Raw genomic sequence first — 26,391 nt, forward strand, 5'->3', positions numbered from 1 at the left:
TGATTTCATTGAGATTCTTCTCCAGTGCTCAGACTTCCCCATCAATTATATGGTTTTGATAAATACCACATACATACCTGTTCCTTTAATATCTCACCGCATTGTTAATGAACAACTTCAATACCTAAACTAAATTATACACTACTGCAACGGCAGCCTTGAGAAAACCGGGAAGGTAACGAAAAATTCACCTGTCCACACGGATTTCTAACTTTTAATACATAAATTAAGGCTTAAAGCCGAAATGTGGAGGGAAAAAAGAAACAAAAAAAAAAAAAAAAAACTCAAAGCAATCCACAGCATTAAAAAGATAAAGACCTGCCCGGGCATTGAGATATTCCACCTGCAGTCGCGTCGCATATCCCCAGTCCCAGATCAACAACATATAATAATCCCATCAGCATTTTTGGATACGCTTTGCAAATGAATTGTAGAGCGGCGGCATTCCCAACCAAAAACCGGACTCGAAGCGTGGATAATAATAATGTGGAACCAAAAATGAGCTCGGTTCGCGCTGACGACTGTAGACTGTAGACTGTAGATCGTTGACTGGTCAGTGAAGGTTCTGCATTTGCACCTGCATCGGATCGGAACTTTGATGGGCCTTGCGTGGCATGGCTTATAATTAAATTGGACTTGTGGATACAATTTGATATCCTCGCCGATGTGCTCCATAAAACATATGAGCGCACGAAGATTACATAATGGTTTCGTTATTAAATGACTTACATTTACATTCTAAAAGGTGTGCTAGATGGAACTGCGGTGAGAACTTCATTGTTAAGAACAGCAATTTCGGTGGAATTACCATAACGAGATCGAGATCTAACATTAGTTTTTACTGGAAATATTCATGTTTATCTTTTGGTTTAATATAGGGGTATTGAGGTACTTAAAGTCTGTTTTAAAACAATTTAAAAAAAACTATGCAGATAAACACAAAGTGTTAACCATGCTTAACGAACCAAAATTAATTGGGTTTTCCAGGAAAAAATTTTTCTAAATAATTTAATTTTTTAGAAGGGACCTGGTATACAAAATTTAGTTCGTAAATTATTTGCTTAAGTATATTAAATTCTGTGTGTATTTATTTGTATTCATCGTATTTAATTGAATTGAAACAGACCTAACGTTTTTATTAATCGACCTATCCTAACTTTTTTTCAGCCCATGCTGAACAAATTGAAAATGCAGTTATCATTTCCCAAATCATTTGCCGCGTACATTATTCGCCAAACTGAAATATTAAAACACCGGGATGCATATCACTTCCGCCTGCTGCAAATAAAAAAGGAATATTTCTCAAAAAACAAAGGCTTAAAAAATCGAAACACGGAGAAAAGACAGCCAGGAAAAACGAAGCGAAAAAATCTGTTGGCAAAAGGTGCACACAACAAGCGGATGTAAATGTGCCCAGCTGCATGCCAAAAACTGCAATTGTCATCAATACGAGCTGGGATTCGGGGCGGTACACAAAGCCAATTCATAAAACAAAAGCAAGAGCGGAAAGTGAATTTCAATAACGGATGTAAATAAACCACATGAGATCGATTACCTCCCCAGCGTGCGGGTGAGGTGAGGTGAGGTGAGTCCTGCTGTCAGGATAACAGATGCAGGAAAGGGCACCGACTGCAGGTTCAGCTCACAGCCCACAGTAATAAAGCATCCACAATATCAGTTAACTCAGAGCGGGAGGATGGCAAAAAAGAATCATAGCGCTCGAAAAAAAGCACAAGCCAGAAACATCTGTCCTTTCTTTCAAGGAGTAAGAAAAAACCAGCAGGTTTTAAATTTATTTAAGTCAGCAGCAGAAGAAAAAACGTAAGTTAAAAGATGCAGACAGAAGAGATGGCATCGAAAATGGCTTCAAAAATATTTTACTTAAATCCATAATTCGTAGAGTGCTTACAAACTAACACATTGCTATTAAATATTGTATTGTGTTGTAAAAATCACTTGCGGAACGTGTCCAAAAATATAATTAAGCTGAAAAATAATATTAATATTATTAAATAAAAATTAAATTTAAACACCTAAGATAACATTTTTAGAGCATAGGTATTTTAACCGTTTATAAATTTATTATTTTGGTCAAATGTCCAGACAAAGAAGTATTGACTATATAATTGTCTTTCATTTTTAATGTTCGACAATTACAAATCATATTATTTATTTATTTATTTGTTTAATCAATGTACTGCTCAATTTAGGATACAATATTTAACAATATATATTTTACAAGATTAAGTACATTCAAGCCAAATATTTGATATAATAAATTTGGCAAATTTCTTTGCCTTATAAGGTGAATGCGTTTAGTAAACTGTTCAATTTTAAAATACAAACAAAAATATATTTTATTGTGATTTATTTTATTCGATTCCAGCGAAAATGTATACACATTGTAGTTATGCAAAAACATCTGTCCACGCTTAAAGGAAAAATAAAAAAATCCGGCAAGTTTAAAATGTACTTAAGCAAGAAGGAGGAGGAAATACGGCGAGCGAGGAGCAGATACATATGCGATGAGGAAGCAGCCGCGGGCCTTGGTCATCCGAATACAAAAGCCCATTAAGGTATAGCACCTGGACCGATGATCACCTCGTTTGGGCCCTCGAGGGAGTCAGTGGAATTTCGGACAAGAGTGGAGTACCAAGCCGAGTAAAGAGTCCCATAAATGTGTCGATATTATTACGGTAAACAGTCTGATGCCTTTTAAATTCAATTTTAAACTCATCTCGCGCTCTCTAATTGGACCCTTTGCGAAAGCGGATCCCCGGCGAATAATGAGGCTTGTCATCAGGGCAAGTGATTCCCGAATGAATGCGGCTTATTGAAAATCCATCAAAATATTTAATCTTCTGCTTCCAAGGGTAAGTGCTTAAACAGTTACTTATTACAGGGTAGTGTGCCAATTATTACTAAACAAATATATTGGGGTTGGGATTAAACATGAAAATCCATTAAGAAAAGGAAAGTTTTAAAAGAAAACACTTAACGGCTGTGATTAAGGTTTAGTAGGGCAGGGAAACGTATACATTTTGTGGGAAAATAAAATGTGAGCAAAGATGTACAGATACAAAATAGTTTTATACTGAAATTAAAACGAAAAAGGTAAAAATTTCAACCAACAAGACATTGAAAGCCATTATACTAAATATTATTATACATAAATAAATAAATGTATAACAAATCCTGCAAATATATAGTCTGAACTTGTTAAAGTAAAAAGGATAATACATCGGCTGTAGAATATGTGGAGTATCCAGAATGCTTATAAAGAACCTTGAAAACAATAATAGTGCAATCAAAATAGTTCCTTAGATCTCTTCTTTGGATCACTGTAAGCCAATTTCAGCTGCTGCCAAACAAACAATTCCAAAGTCATCCGAGGGTCATTGCAAGAGAATTAGGGAAAACCAAAGAGTTCGCCGCCTCGAAGGTGTAAAGAAAAGGTGCTGACCCAAGGACAAAGGATCAGAAAGGAGCCCAACGCCTTCAGAGTCACAATGCGTCAATAGAAACAGACGCAGACTGACAAGGAATTTGGCAGAATTGGTTTTCCGATGTGGAGGACGGACCACCATTAATCATCGACGACCAATTCCAGGGCCAATTGGTAAACCAACAAAAAGCCAGAATTCTGTATAGATCAAGGCCATAAATGTCGCTGCAGTTTTAATAGAGCAAGCTGATTTTCACAGGACCACTCTCACACTTGCAGCTGGGAGGCAAAACCACAGGACTCCGGTCAACAATGGGCAAGGCGGCAGGGACAAAGGTCGGAGCAAAGTCATTTGAGATTCGTTAAAGAAAAATTACAAGTAGTTTTTGCGGAGCAATTACCAGGTGTAAGAAGTGCAGGAACAGCTCCAGAAATCGAGGGCGTAAACTAATGTTCGACTCTTGGCCCGCTTGCAAAATGCTCATGACAAATGCATCGGCCAACACCCCAACTGCCGGCACTTTTCACTCCGCAATCGAAAGTGCGCTGTAATTTCGACCTCCTTTTGTTGGCCAATTGTTCGGCCGGCCTTTGTCGGCACCCATTTGGGGCAACTTTTATTGAAAAGCATTCGATGCTGGTCCGGCATGGGTACGCACATGGATCCCAAGGACTTTTGTCGGTACTCTACTGAGCCGTAATTAATGTCCACTGTCCACCGCAAACGGAGTTTGATCTGTGAGCTCTTTCTGTTTCGGGAAATTGCAATACTTGGAACAGTTTGTCAATCTGATCAACACCGCTCAGAACTAAAAACGTTTGGGCATTAAGAAAACACTACTGAATAGGAAATTATTTATATTGGTTACTAGGGTCTTCAAGAATTATGGTTCAAATTAGTAATGCATTTATAATTAAAAAATTTGTATTTTAAAAATTTGTAAATTTTAATTTTAGGTCATAAAATCTCTCTTTTATGACAGTACATATTTTTTATGCAATAATTGTTTACCGAAAAAGCTAATTGATTTAATATTCAGTAAGTACAATAAATATCTATAACAATTATAATTTAAGAAACAAAATATTATTAGCTTTGAAAGACACCCTTTTAAAAAAAAACATTTTAGGCTTTTTCAAAGCGTGAAAACAAAAAGTTATATCTTTAAGTCATAACAAGTCTAATCAATGAATAATTTTTGCTATATTGCATTTTGTTTTATAAATTAAAACAATTTTAAAAAATTCTTTTTTTTTTATGTCGGAATTCAATTTTCTACATTTGAGTGCCAAAGTCTTATATGTAAAATGTATAATTATATTAAAAGGTTTCAAAGTTATATTACTTATTGTATTATATATCTTCTTAAAGATAATTTATCATATTATATTTTGTGAAGTGTAGATCGATCTTCACTTAACGTTTCGGTTTAGCCGCTTTGTTCACTCAACTTACGTTTTGGCTTCGGCCAAATCGTATCTGCAGCTTAAACTTATCGTTAAACCATCGCCTTTCAGGGGCACTTAACATACTTTTAATCTATCACTTCGATCTGGCCGCATTTCCTCTCCACAGAGTTTTCGATTCTTTTCCTGTTTAGGCCGCAACTTCCTTGGCATTGTGGCGGGTATTTTTTTTTTGTTGAAATTGTTGGCAAACTTCTCGGGTGTCAGGGAGGAAGTAGGTGTACATGTTGTGGTTGATTTGGAGGTTACCTGCTCCATTCGAGGGATGCTGTCTGAAACCCGAATTCGGTGTCCTGAAAGCCGATACCAGCGAGTGTGCACTCCCGGCTCGGCATTTGTCTAAAATGCGGTTTGGCCCGGCATTTAATTTCTATTTGAACATTGCATTCGTAATACGAGCCCTTCCCACAGGTGTGGGCCGGGGAATTGAAATTGGAATTGGAGCAGGTTGCGCCAATCTCTCGACTGTGCGTTTTAGCGCTCGAGTCCATCGCTTATATATTCATGTTACCTTGGAGAGCATTTTCCCTGCTTTTTGTTTGGCTTTCCCTCAAATTGTGCGTGCTAAAAACAGTTGACATATTCCATGGGCGAGGCACAACGTCGGCGTCTGGGGGCTTTTATCCTGGCATACTGTATTACCTGAGCTGTTGCCTGCTCGCCAACTCACTTGGCGCTCCTTAAAATGTCAAATGTTCTCGGGGACCAACCATCCATCCATCCTTCCGTGCCCACACATATGATGTTCCCATACCCTCGAAACTGCTGCTAATGGAAATTGCGGTTGGCGAAGGCGTTTGCCGTTTGGCGTTTGCCGCTTGGCGACGACTTCCTGTCGTGCTCTCTGCCTGGAGAAATTTATGCTAAAAGGTTGCCAGTTTGACTTGGGGACGAGCTGCGCTTTCTCCCCGAGATATCTAGCAATTTAAGGCCTCCGATTCCTCGGGTTATCTATCAGAACATGAGGTATTTGTGTGGCAGCGTCGGCGGTCGCTGTAAAAACGAATTTCACTCATTCATATTCCGGGGCAATTTGCCTGTACGGCAGTCCAGGCCCATCCCTATTGTCCGTCCGGATATGAGCTCCCTGTCCCGTGTCCATTTTCCCCCATTTCGTGAGTGCGTGCGGCGCCTGGAAAAGCATTTTGTGTAAATGCGGCGCAAACAAGCTCGAGACTAATTACGACAGGGAGATAACAGCAAGCAAAGCCCGCCACGTCAGGATCCAGGATAATAATCTAAGCAAATTTATCAACACGAACACATATGAAAAAAAATATGAAGGAAAAAATACAGCAGACAGCCAGAGATTGGGATACGCACCAAACGAGTGAGTGAAAAATTATGCCATGCGGACTCCAACCGACACATCGGAAAGCAAGGAGCAAATTGGTAGCAAGAAGGGTACTAGAAACGTGGGGGACTCGGCACTATTGGATTTGCCTAGAGCAGCCTGTCTAGCTATTTTAGGTTTATTTACATTTATTAAAGTTCCAAGGCATAAAAAAAAAAGTTAATTCAATAAATAGCTGTTGCTAGAAAAAACAGGAATAAGTATCTATAATATTTAGTTGCTTCGATTGTTTATTCAATCCATTTAATATTCTTTAATTTGCTCCCAATTTCAATGAGACTTCAAAAAGTTTAAAATTTCAAACACCATTTTGTTTTCATATTTATAAAATTTATTAGTTCAAAAAGACTTCATTGGGAACTCTGTAATTTCAAAATTAACTATTACGAGCTTTTATTGTTTTTTGATATTTAAATATAGACTACCATATTTTTATATGAAAAGTTTATATTTTTTTTTTGTAAATTTGTTGATTATCTTATAGATTTTTTTTCCTCAACTGATGTGATTTTGTCTAAAAAAAAGCCAACACAAAAAAGTCCGCCTCGTGCTGCTAACAAAATTAAACAGACCAATACAGCGGCTGGGATAATTCCTAAAATAAGGACGTAGCCAAGACTAGGCAGACAAAGGGATATTTGGGTGAGCCGCCTACTTTCCCAGGAACTGGAAAATCTGATTTTGCAAAGATCATTAGAGGAACACCGCCTACAAACAAATCCCGTTCAAATATTTGCCAGGACATAACAACTGAATCTGCGCGGGAGAAGATGTTGCAACATGGCCTAATCCCAGATCGTAATGTCCTAAGCCGGCTCGGGATTAAATTGGCTTAAATGGGACCTAGAGCACAAAGGTGAAATGTATACAGTTCATCAAGGATTGATCCTTCGCATAATTTTGCGCAGTCTGTGGCAAGCAGGAAACCCCAAAATGGGAAAATGTGCGGCGGGAAACGGAACTTTCCTTTGCCAATGGGGACGGAGGCGACCATCAATCATCGTCAGGCTCCGGGGCACATTAGCATTTATGAACTTTTGGCCCAGTTGATTTTTTCACAACTTGCCAGGGGCTGCGACTTGGGCCAGGATGGGTTGACTTTAATAGGATTTTCCATAATTTCATGCGCTTGTGCATACTTGGCAGTCAATTAATGTCAAACTAGTTTCAGCTCTCGCCTGCAATCGATCAACATTTAAATGCACCCACCTCGGGGTTGGTGCAATGAAACAATTTGACATTATTCATATGACCCGAAAGTGTTTATGACTGATGACAATGAGGTAGCCTTATTAATACGGAGGTTAGGGGATGGCACGTTTGAGGTGTTGATGTTTCCCGATAAAGACGTTGTGGGAACACCTTTTGCCATCGGTTAATGATTCAGTTTTTATTACAGACGCCATCAATTTGATATGGTGGTTAGGATACCGTGGTTCAGCCAGTTGAAACTAATCTAGAAATTCATGGGAGAACTTCTTAAGATATTGCCCCATGAGAAGTTCTTAATTAAGATTTGGGATTTTGATAAAAACGGGAAAATTGAAGTCTTCATGCACGGAAAACTTTGATCGTTATTTCAGCAGAGCCAATAGATCAATAGTCAGGTGTACAAAATTTATATTTTTACTAAGGTGTGGGATGTAAAAATGTTCATATTAAATTTAAAATATACTGTGGTATAATATAATAAAGAGGTTTTCATTTGTTATTGCTTCCAGTATTTTTTCTTGGTTTTTAAAAATGTAATTCTCTTGAACTAAATCTTAGTCCTAAGAATATACCATATAAGCAAAACAAAATCGTCTAAATAATCCCAATGAGCAAAAATCCATTTCATTAAGTTAATTAAAATAAACAGAAAATCCAACCAGTCAAAGGCGATTTTGCAACTTCGTATTTCAGATTGTTTTGCGCTTTGGCATTATTAAAAGCGTTATTTTAAATGCCATTCGGTATTATAAATTTAATCCAATTGTTGATGGTGGAAAACAAATTAAAACCGCAAGAAAAACACAGAAAAAACAATCAAAAGATACGGTAATTAGTTAATTTATAAATATCATATAAACTGCTCATTTATGAATTCAATTAATGTTCGCAGACGCGTGAGCGAAGTGGATTAAACTCTAATTTAATAACCCATCTAGTGGGTGGAAAAAAATGCGAGCACACAAAGTGTTCGAATTTATTAAATGAAAACCTCAAAATGCGTGACAGTTACCGCACAATGATTTACACCGCAGAACTGTCATCGGTTATGGATACTATATACTATAAGGGATTCCAACAGTTGCCGACACATGGCGGGGGATCGGTTGTCCACAGCCCAAAAATCCTGCCCACAGATGCGTTTACAACTCACCAGAACGCCCTTAGACATTCCGCATATGTCATGGATAGATGACTCGCCTAAGGGAGCTGTCAATTGCCTAGGATAATGTTTTGCTATTGACTTAATTTATGCATATCCCAATCTCAAGTGGATCCACTTCTCGGGATGTGGACGTGTCTGCGCACATCTGTGTAACCCTAGATCGAAGTCCGCCTCCCAGCTCCTTTGCGGCATCCCTTGTGGTTAGGCCCATGCCAAATCCCGGGATAATCACATTGTTGACTGCAACTGCAACTGCAACTAATTACAAATCAATTCGAACCAGCCCCCAAAGGCAAATGAACACAAACCGCAACAGGAAACGGGATCGCGGGGAGAACCTCCTTAGCACACCTGCCCGCACCCCATTAAAATGTTATATGGCCAGTGTCAATGCCAAGTTTAAAAACAGAACACAAAAATAAATTGACATCTCAGGCTGGCCGTTAATCAAAGGAGACAACTTAGACATCCAGCCATGTTGAAGTGACGAAATAAGCGGCAGAAAAAGTCATAAAAACATCGGAATCTAGAGGAGATGGATCACATTTGATGGTTGTCTTTTATGATCCCACAAGTGAGATATATAGTACGAGAAGGAGATATGAAAGGTCAGTGGAGGACAATGTAGATTTGAGAGGAGAGATATTTAAGGAGGAAAAGATGGATTACAGTTGATGGATGTTATTCTAAGTCATTTGAGATAGGTGCTTAGAATACGATATGTTGTTAAGGGCTGTAAAGGATCTTGTGAACTTAAAAATGTACTATAAAACAGGGGAAAGAATGCAAGGTATATTTTGGGAAATCTAAGAATATAACTAATATACAATATACAAAAAAAAAATTATAGTCTGGGTAAAAAATCAATAAAAAGAAAAATAAAAGGATAGGTAATGAAAAAATTATATTTATACAAACAATTAAAGGATTCTTTGCCAAAAATAGTTTTGGGACTGAATCTACCCCGCTCTCGATCCCTTTTGTACACCAAATTCAACTCTTTCCACACATCGCCTAAGCTTATTAGTACTCAAGTTTCTGTGTGTTTTTCGTAAACCTTTCTCAAACTGTGGCGTACATAAGCACTTCAGCTTCGATGCCTGGCCATTGTTAAGGGATCTCGAGAAGAACAGAGGAATCATTTGTCTTCTAATTATGATTTCAATGGCTTGGCAAAATCAAAGAAGGCGTAATTCGCTCTCACCATCGCCAGGACTCTTTCGGGGCTCCTTAAAGGCGGCAAATCGAATCAAAGAAATAACAAACAAACAAACAAAAAACACTCAGAACAACGGAAAAGGAGACTCCTCTATGGCATTGTTGACAGGCCGCCGAAATGAAGGAGACCGCAAAATACACTCAGACAAAGGATGCGGAGCAGGGGCGACTTCATTTGCACAAAAGAAGCGGAAAAAGCGATCAAAGAGCCAACAAACAGCGAAAGAAAGAGCTCGAACTCGAAAACATAAAGCAGGGCCATCATCACATGTCCGACGTGAGGTAAACCCATCTGAAAAACCCCTAAGCAGGCCAAAATCCAAACCAGATCCATGCGGCTAGCTTAGGACTCCTGTTTTTTTTTTTTGCCATCATCATCTGCTTTGTTGCCACCACATTGCGTCGTCGTCTTTAAGCTCTTTTAGCGAAATTAAAACATTTCACGGCGCAGCAGGAGGTGACTTGAGGAATTTCGAGGCACTTAAAGCTGGTTGGAATAAACACATATCCTTTAAATCAAACCTGCATGTGGTTTACAACGTAATATACAATATATCTCCCACTGACCAAAAATATTAAATAATATTCAAAATTTAATATTATAAATATTGGAAATAATAATAAAGAGCGAATAAATTATAAAGTTTTATTGTATTTTAGCCTTATAACTTATTCACTCTATATTAATAATTAATATTTATATTATTTAATGTGTTATTATAAAGTAAAGTAAAGAACCAAAAATAACAATGTTATTTTAGTATTTTTTTAATAAAGTTGGATATGTACCTAAATATAAATTTAATATTAATCAAAGCAATTACATTTTTTTGTGTTTAATTTCTTTTTTCCCACAGTTTTGTACGTTTTTACAAAAACCTTTAAGAACCACTTAGCATTTTAAAGAATAGAATACGTAAAACTTATTTAAAAGTTTTTTAAGACATTTAAGCGGTGTAATGCATTTAATTTGTGATATATATAAAATTCCAACAAATTACTTGAACGTTGTACTTAAAGAAGCAGGACTAAGGACAGATTTTGGCTCAGTTAGAGATTTAAATTTTCCGCATCATAATTATTCAGAACACAATGCTTATCAGGTCCAGAGCACTGTGTTGGCAGTGGGCCACGTAATCGGAGCAGCCCGGGCCATGCGTGCCCGCATCGGAGGCCTCGTAAAGGCCATCCACGTGCTGCAGTTCCCGCTCCGCGGCACTCGCCGTCGGCCTGCATGGAAATCGGGGAAAGGATGCCATAATTAGTGGCAACCCCTTAGAGGAAATCAGTTTTCGGATTAAGGGGCGGGGCGAAGGAGGACTCACATGAATAGAATCTGAAACAGGCTGCCAACCAGTCCGTTTTGGGCATCCAGAGGCGATTCGCTGACCTCGCAAATAGTTCGCAGCAGGCAGGCAGATCCATTGAATCCATAATGGGTCAGGAAGTTAATAACACTGCGATAGAAGTCGTGGCGTCGAAAGAGAGGTGGAGATCCCACCGAGCGACGCTTCACCTCATTGTCCTCGTCCTCTGGAAACTCTCCTCCATCCTGACGGGCATTTATAGGTGTGACATTACCGCCAACGCCCATAAAGTGATCATCCAAGTCCCACTGAAAGAAGCTTCAATTATTAACATTTAGTAAAGAAAAGCAAAACATTGTGTGCTTTAATTAATAAATAATGGTGCAATTACCTATCTAATTTCCTTTTTTATTAATATAAAATAATGTTAAATAATCAATACTGGTACTGTTCAAAAATGATGTTATGAATATTTAAATAAAAAGTAGATTCAAAATTGAACTTATTTATATAAGATGAGGACTAAATAAATATTCCAACTTACCCTATCAATCCACTGATTATAGGAATCATTGGATGGCAAAGCATAGTTGGACTCAAAGTTGAAGGCCATGTAGACATTTTTGGGCCCCAGTTCCAAAGGAATGGCCACGGCAGCCAGTAACTAAAACATTTTTAAAGAATAATTGAACCTTTAAAGGCTTCCCTTACTCACACCAAAGGATCCCTGACGTGGAAAGACCAGAAAGCAGTGTGCCAGACCAAGACCCAAAACCAAGACCACACCCAAGTAAAATTCCCAGCGAAAGGCAACCATCTTAGGCCAAGCTCTAAGCCAACTAAATGCACTTTGCAAAAGTTGCATGTTGCCCCAACAATGGGCGTCAGAATTGGCAAATCCGCTAATAAATGGGTGAGAAGTGGCTTACGGTACTGCCGCGGCTAAGAAAAGAAAACCGGAATGTGCAAGATTTACACGGTTACCACTTGACCCCGTCTTCAACCGATCGCCGTTGTCTATCCCGACAGGTGCTAATTGCTAGAATGTGTAACATTCTCGGGCGAGAAAGTCATCTTGGATCGATTGATGAAGCCGTTTTTATTGAGAATTCCAAAATGAAATGTTCGTGAGCCAGAAAAAGAACGCCAAGAACATGGATTAGTAGCTTAAGGCCTGAGCTGGCATAAACACGCACTGAGATTCGCTCGGGCGTAGATAAAAAATAAAATAAAAAACAAAGAAATGAAACTACGTATAGTAATTATAGTGGTTACTTGCCTGCTCGCCCAGGGGCTGGCCACCCTGGGCAGTCTGTCCAAGCATCAGAGGAGCAAGAGAGCTCCCATTCCCTGGCTTATATACCCCACCACATCACCCACCAGAGTTATGGTAAATTACTAGAATTCCAAAGAAGAATTCCTAACTCTAAACCCCTAAATTCGTCGCCCCAGTTCATTGGCGGCATAGGTATTCCGCTGGAGGATCTCAACTATGAGGCGGTTACCACCGGCTATGTCTTGAAGGTGGAGTACTGGCTGCCCACCGAACCGGATGAGCTGAGGACACCCACAGCACTGCCCCTCACCCAAGTGGCCACGCCTGGAATCACTGGAGCCAGAAGGCAGAGGAAACCCATGTTCGAGAACTTCCTTGTGGGAGTGGATGAACTGGGCAAGAACACCAGGAAGCTGCTGACCAGGACCAATAAGGTTTTAAGTAGCTATCGCTGGACAGTCTACAAGGGACTGGAGGGATTGGCCGATCGTCTGGGATACCAGGGCAGGATTTGTGTGCTGAAGAGCATTTGCGAGGCGGCCGAGGAGCCATTTCATTACACAAATGGTCTCTTTGCGGATCTTTTGCACATATTACTAACGTAAGTCTTAAACTCAAACCCCTTTAAAACGTTTATCAATTTATGAATTTATAAACCCAATTCTACAGACCCTCCACCTCAGTGGACAAGTTATCAGAACATGCGGATAACGAGTATTACTATGCCGAAAAGGTGGGACAATCAGGGGCTGGTTGTGATCGCGTCTTCAAGGAGTGTCGACTGAGTCTACTGCAACACTTCAGCGAACTCCATCACAATCTGGACAAGATCTTATTCTGAGCAAATAAAAAAAGACTTAAATGATACCAAAACTTTGCTCAGTGTTCTTTGTGGCAAACGGGGTTTCCAAAAAGAAAAAAAACTGAGTGTTAATTAACAAAACGTGAACTTTAGTCAGTTGAAATAATGGACCCAATTCTGATCGTGACTGAATTGTGCCATATTGCCTGCAGCTAATGACACTTTCGGTTTCCTAATCGAAGAAAGTAAGAAGTTCGATTCCGTACGATACTTAAGTGAAATCATTTTGTCGTTTGCTAATTTAGTCATCAGTCTTCTTTTGAGACGCGAGGTTATTGTGTATTAAATAGATTTTTAAGGACTTTATCATGAACGTTCTCTCATCAGCAGTTTTAGCTATAAGTTTTATTTATGTTTTTGGAATTCACGCTTCTAATTTAACACAGTATAATCATAGTGAGAGTGATATTTTAGTGCGAAAAGCTAGATGGCTGCCCTTGATTTATCCTAGAGCCAATCCTACTCGAATACAGGTAAGTTAAGGTTAATTAAACTTACTAAATACACATTAGATTATAAACTAATATTTTCCAGATGATCGTAGGCTTTGGTGTACCAGTGGAAGACCTCAAAGTAGAGTCTGTGGTAACGGGTTATGTCTTAAAGGCTCACTATTACTTGCCATACTCCGTCAAGCAGTTAAGGACCAAGGATGTGCATAAAATCTCAGCCCGAAGGCTGCCGCAGAATGCCACAATCTTCGATAAGGTGATGCAGATGTCTGAACAAAAACTGGGCTTGGATCCAAATATCCTGGAGGAGGATCTCCAGGCTTGGGGCAGTTATCGCTGGTCGGTCTACGAGGCTTTTACGGCTTTGGCCATTCGCATGAAGCTAAATGGAAGGGTTTGCGTTCTGAAGAGCATCTGCGAAAGTGCGACGGCTCCCTTCGACGATCGAAATGGTTTGCTGGGCGAAGTGCTTCACATCCTGCTCACGTGAGTTTATGGTCGTGGGATCGGCTCCATTGTAACCCTCTTCCCCAACCTTTCAGACCGTCTAGTTCGGTGGATCCGCTGTCGGAACACTCGGACAACGATTACCTGCAGGCCGAGCGATTGGGAGCAGCTGGTAGCGATTGCGATCAGGTGTATCCGAGGTGTCCCACATCCCTGCTGGAGCACTTCAGTGATGTGCATCATCTGGGCAGCGAGTTCCTTAGCATGTTGGGCTGAAGCGGCAGCTTGGTGAAGCCTTTAAATTGTGATATTGATATATATAAATTAATTATTAAGGGGTTTTGGTACTGGAATGCACACACTTGCTTGGAAAACATTTAAGTAATAAGTTAAAATTAAATTTAAAATACACTCCTTGATTTTAGGAACATTGACTTAATCTTAGCAACAATTTCCTTAAATGTTGTATGGAAGGCTCAAATTTAAGGCAATTATTCATAAAACCTAAGCAATTTTTCCCAAAATCAAGGAATTTAGTTTTCTGAGTGTAGGTATAATATATTACCTATAAACAAATTTCAAATTAAAATTATTCTTGGTAATCTTTGTTCAAAACTCAAATGGAAATAAGATTTCACTCGGCTATTAATTAGTTTTTTAATCTTAACTTCTATAGGAACTTTTTTTTTAGTTTTTTGAATATTGTTTTTATTCCTATTTCCCAAACTTATTATGTAGTAAAATTAGTTGATTGTCAGTTTCCGTATAGGGGCTTTCTCGGCTCTGAGAACGGTGGTGGCCTTTGGCACTTCCTCTCCGGTTGATTTCATCGGCAAGGGCGTAAAATTTATGCAAATATCCACATAATAACTCTTTTTGTTCTCCTGTCCTGGCCTCATCATCATCTTCGGATATTCCTCCACGCTCGGGTGGTCTTTTCTCCTCTCCAGCTATCAAAGCGTACGCATCTCCCGTCTTTAAGGCCTATTGTCTTCTAATTCAATAATTACAGCCCGAGCTTTGGCTACCGGGGAATGTTTTGGGACCCATACCCATTACCCATACCCAGATGCAGACCCAGACCCAGACCCACCACCGTCTTGGGATCGCCTCGTGTTTTTCTCCATGGTACCTGGTACAAATAGGCGTTTAAATGCAAATGTCTGCGCTGTAATTAATACGCATAATACGCGTATTATGCTAATGCCAATGTCATAATGACTTGAGGAAACCCGAAAAGAAAGACGAAAATATGCATTTCACACTCACATTCGGGGTTCCTCAGTTGGGCTCAGTCATATATTCATCACTGGCGGAGCTGCATAGTTAATGCCCTTACGTACTAATTAGCTTTGACAAAATGTATACACAATCAAAAACAAAGCTACTAAAAATTAGTAGTCGAGTCGAGGGGACTTTCTCTAACGAAGCACCAGTTCCCAGACAAGTGCCTCCACTGTCTGCGATGACAAAGTCCCGATAAGAGTTGGAATATATTTTGACAGGAGTCAGACTGAGATCGGGATCATGGGCATCCAAACATAAACTAGAGGCGAGATGCACCTTTCACAATTTTCATGTTCTGTTGTGATTACCCTTAACCCCTACGGATCCCCACATTTTCAGTTGGGTGGCGGGGGGTAGGGACAATAATTTTCATTTTCATTGCCTTTCTTTGGAAACAATTTGTAGGAACATGCGACTTAACGAAGTAATCAGAGGCCAACTCCGAGGAGCGGGGGCCAGATGCTTATCCGATGCCAGAAAAACCAGCCAGCCAGTAAGCCAGCCAGGCAGACAGTCAGACAGCCAGCAAGCGACAACTATTTTATGGCCTTATGTGAGGAGGATGCTGCTAACCCATCCTTTATTCTGCTGGCTTTATATGGCTGGGATTGCTATTTTTGGTAACCCTTTTGCTGCTGCCTCCGGGCTGAAAAGTGGGTTACCATGGTCTGGAATTTATGCTGCGTAATAATTCTTGGTCCACAACTAAGTTGGTAAAAACAATGTAACAAATTGTTGTGCTCATACCTGGAGGAGGGCGCTGCGTATGCAAATTCACCGACTGCAAATGCCAACTATGTCAGCTATGGCTTCCCAAATGGGGGGTGGCCACCGGGGTGACCCCGACCCCTGCGGCACTAACTAACCCACAGCCAGCCATTAATTTCCCATCAACGGGTTTTTACGTTGCTTTATCGCTCAATTCGAAATGACTTTTGATGGCATTTCCACTCGATCTATATCGCTACTCGAGTTTAACGGGTACGGATACCAAGTCCCCCCAGAGGGCCCCATAAAATTACACAGATCTTATCGCAGATTTCGTATATTTCATGCTAATTAAAACGCCCAGATATTTGTTTAGCGATAGACAATAATTAATTGTGCTTATTTCTTTTCTTCCCCCCATTCTCCACCTGTTCCCATCGCATCCAAAAAAGAAAAAAAAACACAGTTCTGCTGATTGAGCTGTATCTATGTGGCATCAGTTTCAGTTGGTTTGGGGCGCAATAAACCAAATCAAACCGTGGGATGGAGCCCTTTTGGCTACTCCCCCAGCACCACCATGACGTATGCACATTGTCATCATAACTCTGGCCATTGTCTCTGATTCCGACTCCCAGATATATGTGTATTTTTCTTTGCTTTCGCATAATGCCGTCTGGGGATGAGTGTGTTTTTGCGGGGGCGTGTGTGTGAACTGCAGTTTATTATTTAAACAACGTGACTAAATTTACGTAGTGCCAAAGGAGAGCGAGACTCTGGGAGAAAAAAACACCCGCAGGTGGTAAAACAATAATAGTAAACGCTTGCACAATGGAACAGGCCATAAAAGGGGTGGCAAATATTATATAATATATGCTTGAAATAAAATTTGGGGCAGTGAAATATGTCGGATTTGTTAGGTTTAGATATCATGATTGGGTAAAGATCTTTTATTTATCTACATTTAGCAGATTATGTTTATTTAGCACCATTATTAAATTTGTATTAACATTTAAGGATAAGTTGTTTAAGGCCAGTTTTAGTTTTGATGATAAATTTTAAATGTTTTGCTTTTTAACTGATTCCTTATTATTAAACTTATTGATAACAATTATTCAATTATTTTGTTTTATTTTGACCTACTTTAAAAAGTAAGTATAATAATTCAAGGATATATATACTTTACAATTATTTAATTATTTTATCTTATTTTGTAATTTTTTAAAAAAAGGTATATTATCATATTTTCAACAAACAAATAAATAAATGGATTTAGAACAAAAATCGAATGATGTCTTCAGAAAACCTTTTTTAACTTAAACCTGTAGTTTATTTTTTATCGATATTTAGTACATAACTTGTATTAGTATTGTTGCTCAAATTATTTTGCCCACTGTGCATATCTGTGGCTTGGCATATGCAAAGTGAGCGTGGCTTTGGCCCCAGACAATTTTCGCATGATAAATCGTTAAAGGTATATGAAAAAAATCCGCGAATTGTAACAGAAATAACATACAAAAAGCGAACGAAGGCTGGGGAAAATGTGCGATGAAGGAGGGAAGACAGCCAGGGAGTAGGGCCCAACCTCAGCGCCCCTCGCCTCCGCCCCTGTCTTTTGTTTATGCAAAAAGCTTCGCTGAATTGGCGCTACGTACGTGCCAAAGCATTTCATGGTCTGGCAACTTAATTCACCAGGATGTCCTGCCACCCCCCCCCCCCCCCCCCCCCCCCCCCCAACCCCATCCGTTACCATATGTTTCGGGGTTGCCCCCCTTTCGCCACCCATGCTCCGGTTCCATACGGGTTCCATATGCATTCATCTTCTGTTTGCCGGCGTCTGTGGCAGTGTTTGTTTTCCGCGAAACCCCATTCTATCCAGCTTTTCTACGGCGCTCACGTGTAAATTTTCTCAAATAAATCATTAAAAGCTGCGCAGCAGCCGCAGCACATTGACATTGTCAGAAGCTTGGCACCCACTCTCGGAACAAGGCCCCTTTGGACCCCTTTTCGGAGACCCCATCTTCCGGCTTCTATCTTTCGGAAGGCCACTCTTTTGATAGCAATCAACGGGTGAGCGCTCATTGTGAGTGCTCAGGCCTCAACCACACTCATCCTCATACTCATCCTCATCCGCAGGCTCAGGTGCATCTATTCATAGATCCTTTGGATTCCTTCATAAAGCGCCGTGCCATTGCACTCGCCTTTTATCTAATGCTGGGTGGGTGGGTGTGTGTGAAGAGGTTAGTTAGTGGCACTTTAGCGCTAAAGTTTATACATAAATTTGTCATTGGCATTCAGTTTGCTTCGCATCCTTTCTATCTGAGTCCTACGTCATCTGTGCACTTTTCTGCACAGGGGGAAAAATGCCAGCCTAAACTTAAATGAAAATAAAGCAAGGTTAATCCTGAAAGACCCTGAAAAAGATTCTGAAAACATTTTGTGCTCAATAAATTTGTTGGAATCTACAAAATTTAGAGACGAAATAAAACATTTTCAAAGCAAAATAAGAAAATAGTAACAGCATTTCTTAACTTATAATATAATAAAAGTAAACTTTACGTTATTGGTAACTTAAGTTGTTTAGCTTAAATACAATGCGAGTACCACTGAGTGGCAAATAATTTTTTTAGCTTACCTTAATATTCTCAATTGTTAGTTTTAAATATAAAATAGCAAATTTTCTTTGTGTACGCCTTGGGCAAACATATGTCTGGGCCTTTCATCGTGCAGCTTTTCATGGCTATGCATTCTGGTTGTGTTTTCCTTTGATATTACTTTAGACTTCCTTTTTGGGGTGGTGTCTTTTAATTAAATCGAAAGACTTTCCTGGAAGACTCCTGCACACAAACCCCATATTGCCACCTTAACCACTCATTTTTCATTCGCGCTGCCACCCTCGTTGGCATAATTTACAAGAAATCTGTTATTGTCTTATTAAGAGCGGAACTGTGCCTTGGCGCCATATGGCGTCAGATGCTTAGCAAATTGAGCGATCGTCGATGACTTGGCACCTTCCCAAAATCCAAAAACCGCATCGCGACATGAACATAAATAAATAATCGAAATGGAAAAGCGTGGCGAATGGCCCACAGCTGTGGCCGGGAAAACTCAAGGGCGGGGTGTCGAGCAATTTGCAATGCCCTTGCCTGCTCTTCCAATTTTATTGCACAATCAAGTGCTGCAGTTGCAAAGAGGGCGCCGCCACGCCCACTTCACGCATCGGGCCCATACATACCTTTGAGCGTTAAATGTGCCGCACTTCACACCCGTCTCCTGTAATATAGAGCTCTCTAAACTGAGAAAAATGTTTTAAGTTACTTAACAATATAAATATAGAAAGTATGAATAAGGAAACTTAGTTTTTCGCCCAAACTAGAGTTTTCTTTTTGAGACAGTTAATTATTAGAAAATGCATTTAATGTATGTAAGCAGGGGCAAAATATTTTTGGGCCAATCGTTGCAATAAAACCTTTTTTTTATTCGAAAAAAACTTTAACATTTGACTAAATTATAATAAAAGTATTTTTATGAAATCCAATTTATAAAAACATCCCGATTTGAAAAGTTCTTAGGTTTGGATGAGAAATTCCAAGATAAAAAAATAAAAACATATTTTAAAATTATTTAAAATGGGAATTTGATTTTCTTATTTGAAGACTAAGATATCCCTTATTTTTTTTTAGTGCCGCAGGAGATTCACGAATAGACAGTGTGAGGATGATTCGGGGAATGGTTTTCGATGGATGGAATAAAGGGAATGCAGGGCGGTGAGAATGACTGTGCCTAATGCGCGGCCTGCACTTGAGTTCTGTTTGCTCAAGTTCGACCGATGCTCATCATCGCGCCCGGTGCTGGCTGAAATAAATTAAGAATTTTAATGCGGAAAAAACAAAAGGGAATAGGCCTAGAACCACAGACCCACGGCCGAGACACGACTTCATGCTTAATCAAAATGTGTTGCAGGGCAGCGCCTCTCTCTCGCCCGATGGACCGCGGATCCTTTGAACTGCCGACAGCCACCGTAATATTTAAACCAGATCAGATGCGATCAGTTCCATTCGCCGACTCTAGCCCATTCTTCGATTTCCCTTTGGGAGTCTCTCCGGTTTTTGTTCTGGGTAAAATTATCACAGCCTCGCTAATGAAAGGGCAAACGAATGAAATTTTAACGAGCCCACGAAGGAGCGGGGAAGAGTCCTGCCGCAGGACCTCCTGGGTTGATTGTCCCTAAAAGGTGATAACGCCGCCATCAGTCCGGCCTTTGAGGATTGCGTAACGAATGGGATCAGAAGTTTATGCGCCTTTGTCGATTATTAACGTCTTTTTAGCGTTTGGGCCTGGGAAATATTTCCTAATACATTTATTTTGCCTGCTGAATGGTAAACAATGGAAAAATCTACAGATAGCTGGTAATTTATGCACTGCTTCCTGTTTGATAAATTGTTTGATTCCGAAATCTGCAACTCTGGAATGGTATATTTTATTAATTAAAATTAATTGCTATAAATGATTTAATTCAAAGAGAAGGATCTTGATGTTTAAGTAAAGTATTCCCCATATACTGGCAATGTATTAAAATAAATATCGATAAAAATCCCATGAAAGAAAATCTTAGTTTTTTAAAATTTATATTTGATCAGATAGATAATATACATACCTTATATCATACTTAAAACGTATTTATTATTTTTTTAATTTTCCAGTCAAAGTTCTTGGTAAATCTCTTCATTCTTATGCTTTGTTAAGAATGAGATAAATTGGCCAGGATTCAGAATGAAAGGAAAGTGCTCCTAAGAAACTTTAATTCCATCCAAGTAGTTTGTCATTGATACTGAACCAAAACTAGCTCATAGCTGATTCAAGGCAGGTCTCATCCAGCTCCTTTAGCAATCCGACTCCCACCAATAAAACTTTGGCTATCTGGCCCCATAATGTGAGGTGGTAAGCCATACCAACCGACATTAGATGCGGCAACTTCTCCAGCTCATTATCATAGCTCGTCGCGGAGGTTGGGTTTCCCGTCATCGCGACATCCATCAGCCTCGGCGCAATCATTACCGACATATGTTACTCGAAACTTATCTCCCTCAATGTCAATGTCACACACTGAAAATTATCACACTTGGGATTAGCTGGAAAGGAGCGTTTAGCATGTAGCACCAGCTCCAAGAAGGAAAACTTCCGCCCGGCGGCGTAAATCTTTGGCAAACATTTGTCCAACAACACCTACTCAACAAAGGCCGTATGCAGATGTCGCCGGATTCGGCTTAAATGTATATTTATTTATAAGCGCGGCCCGTGATAAGGATGCTGCTAGTCCTCTGATCCCAACAATTTGTTTTTTTTTTTTTGTTGCAGATAAGAGGATGCGCGGCGAGGTGTTAGTTCATTGGGCCCGCGGTTGCTTTGCGGTTACTTCGTGGTGTGATATTTGACAGTCCAAAAATGATAAGAATTATTTTCCTTTTATTTTCTGGTTGGGGCTTGCGTTATGCGCTCATTCTTCAAGCGGTAATTTTTCTCATTAAAAAAGTTGCGGCCGTCATTTAAGGCATTTTTTTTTGTTTTTGGTTTTTTTGTCGGGTCCCAATGTGTGGGGGCCCGGCGGCAAATAATTACCAGGACGTTTAAGCCACTCAGCCGAGCGTTGTGAAAATTCATAATATCCAGCACTTGGAATTTTTTTCGGTTCCGCAGAATGGCTGTTCCGGGCACTTGCGGGTGGCATTTTGCGCATAAATCCTTTCATTCCGTTGGGTTCAGACACAAAAAAAAAAAAAAAAATAAATAAACTGCGGTGGATCTGCGTACGTCGGATATAATGAGAGAAAGGATGTGTTTGCTCGTGGGTTATTGTTTGGCACACAGGCACTCACACAGGGACAGCGGAGAGGAGCGTTCATAATTAAGCTGTCGAGGATTATTTTGATGTGTCACAGGACGACGACATCAGGCAGCGGCAGCTGATGATAGCCGGAGGTCCTCGGGGTCCCCAACCAACCTCATTTAAGCCAACTTTTGTTTGGTGAGAAGTCCAACAGCTGAACATTCAAAATGAAATGAAATTCTGTGGAAATGCGTGAGGTGTGTGTGTGTGTTTTGGATGGGGGGGGGAAATTCTAGCGATCATTTCATGGAATTTAATAACTTGAGGTGTTAGTTGCTAAAGCTACTTTAAAGCAAGTTTCTAAGACCATTACCCGAAACGATCGTAAAGATCGGGCTCAGACAAAGCTCACCTACCAAATCAATAACAATTTTTCACAACTTCTCTTCTTCGCAGCCAAATAACAAATTTCCCCCATTGTTAGGCGGGCAAACAAAGGAGTTCCCTCTACCCAATGGGCCAAAGAATGATATTTATGTTGTCGTTTATGTAAAAACCACAAATCCAAAGAAGACGAGCGCCCTAACATGCGTGTAAATTATAATGCGAATCAAGCAAAGTGACTGAGAAGTTGGCTGCGGAGTGTAAATTAAATAATTCCTTTGTTGCGACCCGTGCGGCATTTGCATAAGATCCATAAAAGACTGTCAGCGGGAGCCCGAAAAACCAAAAACTGAGAAAGCCAGCCCAACCCTAGACATTCTGACGACCTATTGAACCCGCTGGGGTTTGGGCTAAGCCTGTTTAAATTTCATTAGCTGCAGGAAAGAAAGAACCCAACCGAACCGAACCGAACCAAACCCATTGGAAATGCTAATGAAGGAGTGCCTTTGGGGAGCCAACTACTACCTGGTCACCTGCCAAATGCAAGGCAACACTTTTGTCACCTTCCGCCGGCCGACAAAGACAAAGACAAAGTATTTTCCAACCCAACCCGGTCAGGATCGAAGTGCACTCGCATCCGTAATGAGTTTGGCCCGGGGCCAAGTCAGCACTACTTTGATTTCGAATTAAATGTTAATAAGTTCAACTCTTTGGCACTCAACGGATCGCACTCGACGATTGTTGTTTGCCCAAGGCCTTGGCTTTCCCTCCTGGGGCGGAAATGTGGCCACCATTTAAATGCTAAGCAGGCGGGCGGAGGGCACCACTCTGTCTCGGAATGTTACGAGTTTGTACGAGTTCTCTACGCCTAAATTATGCGTGCGCCTGAAATGTGCACTCTATAGTTTCCGGCTTTCGAGCGGACGAAAAAACCCATATAGATAAGAGCTATGAAAAATCAAAGATCTCTGTCCGGCAGTCTAAATATTTGTGGCGCAGCTTGGCTTTCATTCAAAGTTTTCATTTCTATTATACGATCTGTTGTAGCTGTGTTGATGTTGGTTTATGTTGGGAGAAAAGTCGTTAAATTGTAATCCAATCGGGAGCTTCCCAAAGAAAACCCGACTTCCTAGGAAGACTAAAGGCCCAGATTACCCTATGTTGTAAAAAAGCTATCGGTGTTTGTTCTGGGAAATATGTACAAGCTATCTAATAAAAGGAAAATAAAATGACTCATACAGGCATTTGAGTATATAACAACTAAAATACTTTTTCTTAAATTAAGTATAAAACACTTTATTAATTTATATAGCTTGAATTTTAAAGTTTTTCTTATTTGCTTTTTAATATTATTAAATAAAGAAAAGAAATAAGCTCAAAATTATATATATAAATATTTTAAAACATTTGCTTGTCAAAGAAATAATATTTTTCCAAGCTCAACCTTGAAGCTTAGACTAGGTTAACGATTCTCCTTTGTTATGATGGATCTAAGTCAAAACCGGGTAACTGTTCTGCATGCCAATCTAAATGGTCTGCCATTTTTTTTTCACCAACAACCCATTCGGACACCAAGTGGAGCAGCTAATCACTGTTCTCGGGAGGCGAATCCAACTCCAATTACATTTAAATGCCATGAAATGGTATTTGATTTGGTTTATTTCGTCTTGTTTGTGCGCAACCCATAATTACCAACAATTGTCAGTTGGCTGTGTACTTCTCACCGGCGATTATAGGGACTGTGGGATGAGAGGGGAATGCGTGCTGGAAAATTATAGCCTGCCCCATTAGGGCACCGAAATCCAAAGTTTAGACTCGATTTGGGGGCATTTGAAGGAATTCAAAGTCAAATGACATTTGTCACGCAAGCCATCAACGTTTTTCTTTCGGCTCAATCGCAGACAAGGCCGATTAACTTTGATTTGGTATTGAACTTCTTGCGAGGAGGGCTTAATTATACGTCCAAGAACCAAGGATCCTGCTTCGTTGATTTTAATAACTTTTGGCCGGTGTGCAAAAAGTCCCAGGCCAAAAGCGAAAAGTTCAAAGTTTCTGAGCTGCGTTTTATGCTCCAGCTCCGGCTCAAGGTAAATTTTTAAAAAATTTTTTCGTCGGCTTCAGCTCATTAATCACAGGGCACAAAGAAGGACCCCCGAAATGGAACTTTCTGAAGCAAACCGAAAAGCAGGCAAATTCGAAGAACGCCGAATGAAGAAGTCGTCGGCAGCATTCAAGTCTAACAAATCAACGTGCAATTTGCTCATTGAACTATGATCGCTTCGCCGCCAGTGAGAAGTTAAAAATTTAAGTTAAAAGTATTTGCCCTTCCTTCGCCAACACTAAAGGCGGGGGCGAGTGTGGGTGGGCGTGGCTTGCCAAACTTGATGACATGAAACTTCTGCTAGTGCTGCGTAAAGTTCGCTTTCTGCGAAACTTTTGCGTGATTTATAACGCATGCAGGACTCAAGGGGAGAGCAGTCGAAGTGAAAAGCCGTCTGGGTGCGAGCTATAGCTGTGGGTACCAAAGAGACACGTTTTCAATAAACTTTTCGCCCAGACATATTCATATTTTATGCATAAATTCACACAAACGACATTCGAAACGGCCAAAGAAAGCTGCAATTGAAAAGTCAACTTCGGTTCGGCAAAGCGCCGAGTGTCAGACAATTAGTGATCAAAATGGCTAGAAGGGCAATTGTCGACTGTCTATGAGTAAGTGCCAAAGTTCTGAAAGCATCGAGAGAATTAGGAGTATACAAAGTCGAAGAAATTCTTTTTTTTTTGGTTAATCGTGATTTTATTGCAGAAATAATAAATCGATTTTATTTACTTAACTGAGAAGGTAGAGAGGCAATTGTGTACTGTATATGGGTAGGTGCTTAAGTAAAGAAAGTATTCAGAGAATTTAGTATTCAAAGTCAAAAAAATTATTTTTTTAAATTTTAAATGGCTAAAATTTAAGCTGTTTCATTGCTTGCACTTTCCATACGAGTCAGCTGCGAAATTTAAACAAAGTTCATATGAGGTCAGTTTTTTCTATGAATGTTTTAGCCCGCAATCTTATCTGTCTTTCCCCATCGCGGTTCGAACCAATTCTGATAGGGGTACAACGTGAAGAAGTCGATATATGGTCAGGACTAGCGGCGCCCTTAACTCGCAGCCACACACGCCTTTAGACAAACAAAATACCCTTTTTTTATTTCATGTGAGCTGGCCCGAAAATCTGTTTCCACCTGCATCCTTTCGGGGGAATCGACCGGCAACTGTATCGGTATCTGGGTATCTCTTCAACCTTTTCGGCGATGAGGCAGGTATAAAACGCGTGCCCCGTCTGCCTCGATTAGCATTTGAAATCATTAGCCTGGTACTGGTACTGGACTGGTTTTGGGTACTGGGCACTGGGTTCTGGGCCTGGTTTTTGGTTCTCTGGTTCTTTGCTTGGTTGGCTGTGGACCAGGCGAACCGACAAGGTGCATTCTGCATTATGGAACCGCAGTCGTGGTCGACCGACCAACATCATCATCGCTCACACCGTGGCATTTATCTGGCATTGTGCATCTTCTTTTCACTCTGTGTTCATTCTTCGCACTCGGCCGTTTTTGGTTTTAGCTGAAAGCCAGCGGCGTCAAATTTGTAAATGCACCTGGATTTCCTCGTCTGTTCCTGCCTTTGTTCCTGGCCTTCTCCTACTCCTTCTCCTTTTTCAGACAGCCCGAACGGGCCGATATTTGTTTTTTTGATATATGTTTGTGGGCATTAGTCTGCCTCTCGTTGGAAATCCTTTGACATTGCAGCCGTTCGTCGGGGATCATCATCCATCAAAAATGATTGCCGAAAGATGCGTTTCTTGTGATTTGAATTTCAGATTCAGGCACTCAATTAGTTTAATTGCAGCCCATACACTTTGTCCATCTCAGCAGGTGAAACTCTTTTCGGCATTGAGTTCTACGTTTCTATTTTTCGCAATTGTTTCCAGGATTGGG

The 26,391-nt window shown here is 40.2% G+C and overlaps 4 protein-coding genes across 6 annotated transcripts in view; 3 read left to right on the forward strand and 1 right to left on the reverse strand.

Annotated features, from left to right (window-relative positions):
* Positions 1-26,391, forward strand: part of LOC128257598 (protein-S-isoprenylcysteine O-methyltransferase) — a 70,154-nt gene that overhangs the window by 36,158 nt on the left and 7,605 nt on the right. The gene's annotated exons all lie outside the window — the stretch shown is intronic.
* Positions 15-13,317, forward strand: LOC128257604 (uncharacterized). The gene is made up of 6 exons (XM_052988678.1): positions 15-765; positions 1,168-1,821; positions 2,387-2,873; positions 11,891-12,558; positions 12,621-13,045; positions 13,114-13,317. The coding sequence occupies exons 4-6, from the start codon at positions 12,412-12,414 to the stop codon at positions 13,283-13,285; spliced, it is 744 nt and encodes a 247-aa protein (XP_052844638.1). The 5' UTR covers positions 15-765; positions 1,168-1,821; positions 2,387-2,873; positions 11,891-12,411; the 3' UTR covers positions 13,286-13,317.
* LOC128257605 (uncharacterized) lies at positions 10,667-11,997 on the reverse strand. 2 transcript variants are annotated; one of them, XM_052988679.1, is made up of 4 exons: positions 11,884-11,997; positions 11,713-11,832; positions 11,187-11,476; positions 10,667-11,091 (listed from the first exon to the last, which is right to left on the reverse strand). In XM_052988679.1, exons 1-4 carry the CDS (start codon positions 11,983-11,985, stop codon positions 10,944-10,946), a joined length of 660 nt encoding a protein of 219 aa, XP_052844639.1. In that variant the 5' UTR covers positions 11,986-11,997; the 3' UTR covers positions 10,667-10,943. The 2 variants fall into 2 exon arrangements, with proteins under 2 accessions (XP_052844639.1, XP_052844640.1); XM_052988680.1 differs by having other exon boundaries at positions 11,004-11,135.
* On the forward strand, positions 13,350-17,069 carry LOC128257603 (uncharacterized). Of its 2 annotated transcripts, XR_008267884.1 has the most exons (4): positions 13,350-13,779; positions 13,841-14,244; positions 14,301-15,241; positions 15,281-17,069. XR_008267884.1 is itself a non-coding variant. In XM_052988676.1 (3 exons), the coding sequence occupies exons 1-3, from the start codon at positions 13,615-13,617 to the stop codon at positions 14,479-14,481; spliced, it is 750 nt and encodes a 249-aa protein (XP_052844636.1). In that variant the 5' UTR covers positions 13,350-13,614; the 3' UTR covers positions 14,482-15,254. The 2 variants fall into 2 exon arrangements, 1 of the variants encoding a protein (XP_052844636.1); XM_052988676.1 differs by lacking the exon at positions 15,281-17,069 and having other exon boundaries at positions 14,301-15,254.

This window comes from Drosophila gunungcola, assembly GCF_025200985.1.
Source record: "Drosophila gunungcola strain Sukarami chromosome 3L unlocalized genomic scaffold, Dgunungcola_SK_2 000002F, whole genome shotgun sequence".
Classification (NCBI taxonomy): Eukaryota; Metazoa; Arthropoda; class Insecta; order Diptera; family Drosophilidae; genus Drosophila; species Drosophila gunungcola.